The sequence below is a fragment of the Antrostomus carolinensis genome, unplaced genomic scaffold (genome assembly GCF_000700745.2).
Source record: "Antrostomus carolinensis isolate BGI_N321 unplaced genomic scaffold, ASM70074v2 scaffold24893, whole genome shotgun sequence".
Classification (NCBI taxonomy): domain Eukaryota; kingdom Metazoa; phylum Chordata; class Aves; order Caprimulgiformes; family Caprimulgidae; genus Antrostomus; species Antrostomus carolinensis.
In genome coordinates this window covers 5,955-15,136 of record NW_010307615.1, presented here as the reverse complement: position 1 = coordinate 15,136, position 9,182 = coordinate 5,955, and the positions used below count along the sequence as shown (strand labels likewise).

The 9,182-nt window shown below is 46.7% G+C and overlaps 1 protein-coding gene across 1 annotated transcript in view; it reads left to right on the top strand.

Moving 5' to 3' along the window:
* Positions 1 to 215: 215 nt before the first annotated feature.
* The window catches only part of SENP1 (SUMO specific peptidase 1), a gene marked incomplete at its 5' end in the record, with an annotated part of 10,499 nt that continues 1,532 nt past the window's right edge, over positions 216 to 9,182 (top strand). Inside the window, 8 exons of the mRNA XM_010165502.1 lie at positions 216 to 270; positions 615 to 653; positions 747 to 831; positions 1,109 to 1,261; positions 1,477 to 1,608; positions 2,060 to 2,263; positions 3,148 to 3,227; positions 8,725 to 8,809. Of these exons, the coding sequence (XP_010163804.1) occupies positions 216 to 270; positions 615 to 653; positions 747 to 831; positions 1,109 to 1,261; positions 1,477 to 1,608; positions 2,060 to 2,263; positions 3,148 to 3,227; positions 8,725 to 8,809 (833 nt within the window). The remainder of the gene's footprint in view (positions 271 to 614; positions 654 to 746; positions 832 to 1,108; positions 1,262 to 1,476; positions 1,609 to 2,059; positions 2,264 to 3,147; positions 3,228 to 8,724; positions 8,810 to 9,182) is intronic.

Sequence of the window (9,182 nt, the reverse complement as noted above, 5' to 3'; positions counted from 1 at the left end):
TCCAGCCTCTCGTTCCCCAGTCTGGATGTATCTCCAGGGTTGCCATGTCCCAGGTGCAAAATGTGGCACCTGCCCTTGTTAAAATTCATATGGTTGGTATAAAAGTGGCAAACCCGCTTTTTTCCTCCCCCTCTGTATCTGGATCCCTGCAGCGGTCGTGGAACTGAGCAGTAATTGTGGGGATAACAATATTCTGTAAATTTTACTCTTTTTAGGGTCAGACTCTGTCATTTTGCTCAAGGTAAAGGATTCCAGAACCCCAGCACCAAGGTAAGAGGCTGTGAGATGGTATCTGGAGGAAGGGAGCGGGTTACAGGAGCTTTTTTAATTCCACAGAGAGGTGGGAATGCAGCGTAGAAGGTGACGGGTGGTTTTCTGAATGTCTTGTGAAGAGAGCAGTTTGTTGTAGTTACAGGAACTTGGAGTGTGATGCATCAAACCTCTTTTTTTCTTGAGACCTGGCTGCAAATCGCTGGCACATCTGTCTGTAACTCTTGCTATCACTCTGGCAGTAGGGCTGTTCTCAGATAATACTTAGAAATCACTTTTCAGGCAATTACTTACTTTCCACATGAAGGAGAACACTTACATCTCTCCTTTCTCCCCCTTTCTAGCCTCCCATTCTTCCAGGCAGAACTGTGGATCAAAGAACTGTAAGTCCATGTTTTCTGCTCTTGTTTCCCTGTTGTGAGTCTTCATGTGTAGAAATAAAACACTGATTTGTTCACATAAACCGTGTTTTTCAGGACCAGCGTCTACGATTCACGAGCTCGGGAGAGATGGCGGCAAATTGAAGAGCAGAAAGCGCTGGCCTTACAGCTGCAAAGCCAGGTAACAGGGAGTGGTTGCTGCAGGAACAGTCTTTGCGAGGCTGGATGTTAAACCACAGAATAAAAAAGCAAATTGGAAATGGAAAAATGACAAAAATTGACTCTTTTGGGGTCTGGTGTCTTCGTTGCTTCCCCTTCCCGTGGCTCTCGGTAGTGTCATGGGCAGGGTAGACGCTCCCCCTCTGTGCTCTTTTCTGCATCTCCTGGGACAATTGGTCCCACATAGCTGTGGGAGGTGACTCCTCACACACCACCTAACCTAAAGGTCTGTCCTTCAGCGGTTACAGGAACAGGAACACTCCGTGCAGGATCTGGTGGATTTAAATCTGCGTGTACCCCTGGAGAAGGAAATCCCTGTCACAGTGGTCCCAGAAGAGAAAGAGGATGCCAAGTCAGCTGACGGCGAAGAGGAGTTCCCTGAAATCACCGAGGTAATTCTGCTTGGATCCAGTGTGCTCAGACAGGTGCTTGTGTGCGTGAAAGACCTAAATCCGAATGGGATTTCCTGAGAAACAGATAGCTGATCCCTGCTGCCATGTACACTTTGTAACAAGTTTATCCTTTGAGGAGAAAAGAATAAAGCTGGGTTTGAGTCCAGGAATATCAGGAACTCTCCCTTCCAATGCTGTGTGTGTCCTCCCTGTAGGAAATGGAAAAGGAAATAAAGAACGTATTCCGAGGTGGGAACCAGGATGAGGTCCTCAGCGAAGCTTTTCGGTTAACAATCACTCGGAAAGACATTCAGACCCTCAATAACCTGAACTGGCTCAATGATGAGGTGAGAAGTCTGTCTTAGGCTGGTAAGGCCTTTTTCTTTGGCAATTTAAAGTAAGTTGAAGTGAATAAACTGCCTTTCTGTTGAAAGAATTCAGAGTGAATAGTAGGCGTGGGCTGTGCGTCACACTCTGCAGCAGTTAATCTGTGAAGAAACCCATGTGTAGGTGAAGCACTTGAAGAAATAATAATATTGGGAGGAGTGGGACTGACCATGGGCATGATCAGGGCAAAAAAAAAAGTCAATCTTAAATATGGAAGACTGCATTCCTAAATCTTTCTGGATTTTTGAAGGTTTTAAGGCTGTTGAGCTGTTGTAAATCCACCTTGGGGACACACCTTCAGAGACAGGTGGAGGCAAACCCAATTTCCTACCTCATTTTACACAGGGGCAGAGCACCTTATGCAGAAGTGTCAACACTCTTAACATATCCTGGATGCTTTTTCTTTCCCAGATAATTAATTTCTACATGAATTTGCTGATGGAACGAAGCAAAGAGAAGGGTTTGCCGGCAGTTCATGCGTTCAATACTTTCTTCTTTACCAAATTAAAAACAGCGGGGTACCAGGCCGTGAAACGGTGGACTAAAAAAGTGGATATCTTTTCTGTGGATCTCCTCTTGGTGCCTATTCATCTGGGAGTGCACTGGTGCCTAGCAGTGAGTGCTTCAGTTATTCACAGGAGAGCATAGCTTGAGCAATCGTCCTCTGAATTTAAAAGCTAAAATTTCCCAGCTCTTGAGCGATGCAGTTGTCAGATATTTGTCTTTGTGGGGAAAATTCGTGTTGGTGGCTAAAATTGAAGTCTAGAGCGAGTAAAACAAAACCAACCAATCTGTGACTTTTGAATGTGTTTCTCTAGTCTTTAAAGAAAAAAATAGCTGCAAAGGTCATGTGAGGCTAGTGTATTCTCCGGAGAAAGATCTCGTTTCCACGTTCCCACAAACTCACCTTTAGAGACATTGCCACGGGATTGTTGTCGAGAGATTTAGATGACAGATACCCACAGCTTCTCTGCCTCCTACCCCTGATTTGTTCCGTCCCTTCTCTTGGCTCCTGGCACCTGTGCGGTAACAGATCGCATGTGGTGGCTTTTCAACCTGCGTCAGCCTCCTTAGCTCAAAGCTCCTTGGAGGATTGTTAGGCTGCCTGGAAAGGTGGTGCTCACACGGGTGGGTGGTGGTGTGGAAATGGGACATGGGGGCCCCCCAAAAAATAGCACCTGAGGGACTCGTGTCTTGATCTGCTTAGTTATGCACATGTCAGGTGGAGCAAAGTCGATATAAAACCATCTGTCTGCAGATTTGACAAGGATAACAGAGTGCTCTTGTGTTTTAACCTGATTTGGACATTCAGGTGGTTAAATAACACAGCAGCAAGGAGGGGATTTTGAAGAGGGCTGTAGTGAGGATGTTAGAAGTTCTCTAAAATCCTTCTCTGCTGGGAAAAGGTCTAAACTTCTTTCTGTCATCAGCAGAGTGTGTGTCTTGGCAAAGAGATGAGCTCCTTGTGTTGCATGTTATTAACGAATCTCTCTGTGTAGGTTGTAGACTTCAGGAAGAAAACCATCACCTATTATGACTCCATGGGGGGAATAAACAGCGAAGCCTGCAGGATACTGTTGTGAGTAACACTTATTTGAGTTGTGCCTGTTTAAAAATCAAGCAGCTTCTTGTCTCGTTCTGCAAGCGACAACCCTTCCGTGGGGACAGTCCCTTTCTGGGTCCTGAAAGGAAGATTCAGAGGAACGTCCTGGTTTTCATGCTTCGTGTTTCACTGCATGTTGCTGATGTGGTCTGCAGTTCCAAAGCTGGTCTGCAAGAGAGTCCTGTGCTGATGCTCTGGCTTCACCTCTTCCCAGAAGATCTGTCAGTCAGGCTGGTGTTACCTTTGTGGGTATAGACAGGTTTCAGAGTTGTTCTGTTAGGAACATGGGGCTTCACCAGCCTTATAGAGTCATCTTGGGCATCATCTTTAGGAGGAAAAAGGCTTCTTGGACCTTGAGAGATAGAGGTCCTTCCCTTCTCCTGCAGCTGCTTGAAGAAATGGCATCTCCTGCCTCCTTCCTCCAGGTGGGAGCTTTTCCTGTCTGTGCCAAAGACCAACTCAATAGATTGGCCTTTTGTTTCGAGAAGATTCTGGAGAGTGCAGTGGTATTGTAGGATGCAGGAGTGTCTCCTGTATCAGGTCATGGATCAAGGTTTGCCCAGGTCTCTTCTGTACTCATTGCCAGCCAGGCATTACGTGCCATGCTTCCAAACCAGAGCTGAGTGAAAGTTGTTCTTCCTGGGTTCAAACCGCAGAGATCTTGGTTTTCCCACCCTGAGCAATGCTCTAGGTAGAAGAGAGGTGCTTGCACGTCAGATCCAGAACTGTTTTCCCATATTTTGAAGCTGCTCCTGAATGGACTGCAATTAAAAATTAGCTACTTTCTGGACAGGGCTGAAAAAAAAAAAAAGATCTCTTTTTGAAGGTTCCTGGTCACGTTGGGCCGTCAGACTTGATACAAATGAGATTGCAAAGCGATTAACGAAACGCAGCCGCCAGCTCCTCCGTCGCTCCGACGCTGACCCGGGGTCGGCCGTCAGTTCTGTTTCTTGTCTCAGCTTCACTCTGACGCTGACTTGGGAATCTGATCCTGAGTCTTCTGGCATGAGGTTGAGTATGTCAGTGGAGGTGTCACTCATTCAGTCAAGGAATGTGAATAATGATAAAGACAGACAGCAGACGAATGCCATTTCCAGTCCATTTAGCACCTTTGTTTTCCAGTTCAGGTGCTTTGCAGTCTGCCTGCACTGGGTTCATTTAAATAACTGTAAAAATAGTCGCCCTTTTCCACACTCTTCTGTGGTTTCCCCTAATGGGAGGAAAGGGAAAGGAAAAGCATAAAACCTTTGGAAATGACTCAGGGCAGCATTGTGAAGCTAAGAAGCTAAGAACTTCACCTCTGTGTTCAAGAGTGGTGTGAGCGGAGCTGACCTGCCTTGGGCAGGGATGGGCTGGGTGAAATCAGTTCCTTTCAGCTTGAATTTCTTTGATTCCAAGAAAAAGGCACAAACGTTTGGTGAAGTGAAGCACCTGGGAGGTGAGAGAGGGACCCAGGAGTCCTGCCTGTGCTTTGTTTAGGGGTCTGGGATGAAGACACAGGTCCCCAAACTAGTGGTAGAGAGTACCAGAGGATACAAGGTGTTTCAGCCGTGTTGGGTGAGTGGTAGAGAGCCGGGATTTCAGGTCACTGTTGCCCTGGACGTAATTGTTTTCCCTCTGTTTCCTTTTAGGAGGCTTTTATTGGTTGAATGCAGTGGGAGGATCACACCGGGAAGAAGGGACGGAGGTCCTATTCATGGTTAGTGACCCTTTCATGCTTTCAATCTTTAGAGCTTCCTAAAGGTGGTGAGTGTCGTACCATTAGCCAGAGGAGGGAAACTGAGCCACAAGGCATGTAACTGATTAAATACAAGGCCGCTGGCTGGGCTAGGAGTGAGTAGGGACCACAGATGTCCATGGTTTGGTGGCCGCCATGCTTTGTTTCAGCTTCTGGGCTTTCACACAACTTGGGTGTGACCTGGAGTGGATTTTAAGAAAGCTCTCTGTCTTTATGGAATTTCTCCTTTGGAAACACAGTTCTAGGTATCTCAACTCTGCTGGAAGAGTCTGTGTTTTGAAGTGGACATAAACCAACCTCTTAAAATTAGTTAAAAACTTGATTCTAATGTGGCAGGGCTAGAGGAAGGGTTAGGGGATAGAGCACACAAAGCCACTCATGCCTGTGAAATCTTCTTATCTCCCGTTAGCAGCAGCGCTTGAAATACTTACCTTGACATGCCCTTTCCTTCAAGGCTTTCAGACGTTTAGCAGGATGCTGTGGGGTTGATTTCAACAATTCCCTGAGGCACCTGGTCAAGTTTTTGTGCCTGTGTGCAAGTGCTGTAGAGGGCAAAAATCCATTTTCAGATTTAGGAAAAAGGAGATGAAAAACCTGCAGTATTGGATGGGGCATGTCAGGTTTTGGTTTGGCGTCTAATTCTGCTTTAAAAGTGTTTGTCAAGCTTTTTCTCCTTGAGGTCCTGACAAAGTTCATCAATTAAGTTCTATCTTCCAAAATTATCTCGCGATTTGAAGCAATTTGAAAGCATTTTCTTTCAGTCTCCACCTGAAAGGTGTTTCAGGCTGTTTCCTCAGCAGGACTGATGCTGTATTTCTTACATGACGTATCTGATGTTTGCTCAGCTCCATGTGCAGATTGCTGCAGGCTGCTTTTAGGAAACCACATAGGTGATGCACACAGTTAATGTGACCTGTGTGTAGTGGGTTATTTCCTCACTCTCTTAGAAAATAACTCCACATTTCCTGGCTGCTGTGTGTGTGTGTTGACGTTGCAGCTGTGGCTTGTGGTCGTTGCAGATAAAACTCAACGTGCTGAAGCCACCTGATCACTTTATCTGCTGAAGCTCGGGCACTGTTTAAATTTTGCTGGTTTCTTCCCTGTGTGCCAGACAAGCCTCACGCTCGGATCCTCTCTCCGCCCCCGCCCCGTATGTGCAGACCAGGTCCACGTGGAGACATTGCCTGGAGTCTCGTCCCGGTTTCTTGTCTGATGCATCCTTTTGTTTATCTGCACAGCTTCACTCCCTGTCTCTTTACGTGCAGAACAGAGTGGGCTGTGTGCCACTGCTCTTTTTTCAGCTGAGGATTCAAGTGGGTTCTGTAGTAGGCAATAATTGCCAGGATTTTTTTTTAATTTTGTTTGAAATGATGCTGTTTAATTGATGTTTTCACCACGTTTGTATTGTGATGCAGATAGTCTGCTCCCTTCCTCCAACCCAGAGGCTGTACTGGAGCCTCAGCTCACCCTTATTTTGAACTCATTGCAAGGATTTTCTTCTCCCAAGATCCATTAGGTTTTTATTTGGAGATGAGATATGGAGACTTCTCATACTCAGTGAAAGGTAGTTTTTTGTTTTTGTTTTTTTCCCCTGAGATTTACCCCCTGCAGACCTTGTCTTGTCCAAACTGCAGCCGAGTCAGAGCAGCCAAGCAGAGAACTTCCCAAGAGCAATTACAGCAGTTGCTGGCAGCCAACAGACCCTGTGCTGGGGAACTGGGCTGGAAGCATGCGTCGAGCTAATGAAGGCTGATAGAAAAATGCTTGTCTGGACCTGATCTAGTCTCGGGGGACTGCTGGGAAGGAGACTTCCCTCCTTGACATTCTTACATCTAGCAGAATTTATTTATGGCTATTTTCTAGAGACACGATCGTTAGGATGAGGCGTTATCTGCGTTCAGAGGTTGCTGGGTGGTTTTGCTGACACTTTGAGTACTTGATTCCAGCAGCCCCTGGGTGTTTTAAGGACTCTTCAGCCCAGGAGAGGTTTTTGTTTTGTAAAGAGTCCTTTAAAGTTATGACAGAGAAAAATTCCCTGACTGGCACCACGGCAACAAATTCAACCCCACATCTTTTGGGCTTGTCTACGGGTTGCATCACCCACTTCTCCCATCACAATTCAGCGTTTACTAACAGCAAGATGCGATTTAGCCAAGTCTTTGTGGATCAGCTTTCCAAAAGATGGCACATCTCCTCGCGTTGGCGGCCAAACCCGCCTCCCTCTCTGTGCCAGATGCTCTCTCGACCCCTCCGCTTGAGCCAGCACCATCTAATCCCTGGCTTTTCCTTTCCAAACTTCCTGATCACAGCTGCGACAGTGAGAAGGCTCCTCAGGCTGTTGGGAGAAGATGCCAAATGTGAAGATGTAGATCTTCCCTGTCCTTTTGGTGACTAAGATGAACAGAGGGTGTCTGCAAAGCTGAATGTCACTTAATGGTGCTGGCAGCCCACAGAGAGGGGCTTCTTTAGGGACCTTAAGAATGTCTTGGGCCTGTCACTTGGGCTCCCTCTCGTCCACCTTTATGTCTGTGTCCTTCCCGAGCTCCCCTTTCTGTACTTCCTAGTGAAGGGAATGGTTCAGGGTGTTCATATCTGCAAAGGAAAATGTGTGGCAGGTGCTTGGGTGTGCTTTGGGCAAGGTCTTGGTAGAGTTTCTAAACTCTTTCGAGGAGGCAGGAAAAGAAAAAAACCCAACACTTCACTCTTCTTCCAGTGGTTTAATTTAGGCCAAACTGGTGGAAGCCTCTTTGGGAAGAGGAGATGGGTCAGTACCTCCAAGTTTTCCTCATTCTCTGGTTCTAGGAACTGGAATGAGACTGGCTCTACAGCTCTTCTCCTGCTGAAATCTTATGAAAGGTATTTGACATCCCACCCCTGCTGTGGCTGGCTCCTTCTCCCACTTGTGCTCCCCACTTGACTCAACCCCTGTAAAAATATCTTGGAAAGACTGTGTTGTGGCTTTTCCCAGGGCTGCGTCCCCCTCCGTCCCCAAGCCTTGAAGTTTATTTGAGAAAATCAGGGTCATCTTCCCTAGTTTGACTCTCCTTGAAAGCACTTGTCATCTCTTTCTACTGTGGTAAAAAGGAATCAAACCAGGAATGGAAGGGAAACGTGGGAGAAGAGTTCCAGGAGAACATCTGCCAGCAAGCTGAACCCACCACCAACCTGGAGATGAGCTTCATGGTGGTTTTTTTGTATGCTTTACACACAGGATGATTGTCCCAGAGCTGCTGGGATGCTGTTAAAGTTGTGACAGATTTCCTCCTGTCTACCTTCATGCTAAGTAAGATCCTCAGACAACAAGAGGCACCAATTCACAGGACACCATCAGAGATGGAGCTCAGCTTTCCAGTCTCCTCTTGAGTATTAACACTCGGCTTGCAGGAGCCTGTTGAAGCAGCTCCATGGCTGCTGAGTTTTCTCTACCGTGAGTCATTCTCTGATGAATTAGATGTGTTCTCGCTGGTTTATTTGTGGTTTTGACTCTCTGCTTGGCAGGTACTTTTTTTGGATGAGTTTGTAAGTTCTACTTGGTCCTTCTTTTGCCTGCCTCAAAGGCTGGGTCTATAGAGCCCTTTTGAAAATGACCAATACCGAGACGAAAATATTGAACTTCCATTTTGCATTAATTCTGCAAACATGGCAGAGGACATCTTAGGTAAACTGACATATAGTGCACTGGCTGGTTTCCTCCGTTCCTCTAAGCAAGCTTTCTTTGTTCTCTTATTCCTACAGGCAATACTTAAAACAGGAAAGTCTTGACAAAAAAAGGAAAGAGTTCGACACTAACGGCTGGTCGTTGCTGAGCAAGAAGAGTCAGGTAGGTTTGGGCAGTCGGAGGTTTGGAGAAGGGGTCTCTCTTGGTCCCTGCTTTTGGTCTTGGCCTTGATGCACCTTCCCTGGCTGGTTTTCCCAATGGCTGTGTTCTCCTGGTAACTCTAGGAGGTGAACAAATCCCAGATCATCAGTGAGAAGCTGCTTTGCTGCAGGTCACCATCCAGCCCTATGTGGGGAGGCTGTCCTGAGCCAGAGGTGCCCCCTTGGCTTTTTTGCTGGCCACCCTCTTCATCTCGCCTTACTCACGCTGGCATTCTCTCATACATGCAGCCCTGCTGTTAGAGGGAGGCCCTTCACTTGGAGCTCGTAGAATAGAATAGTAGTGGTTAGAGAAGACCTTGAAGATCATCAGGGCC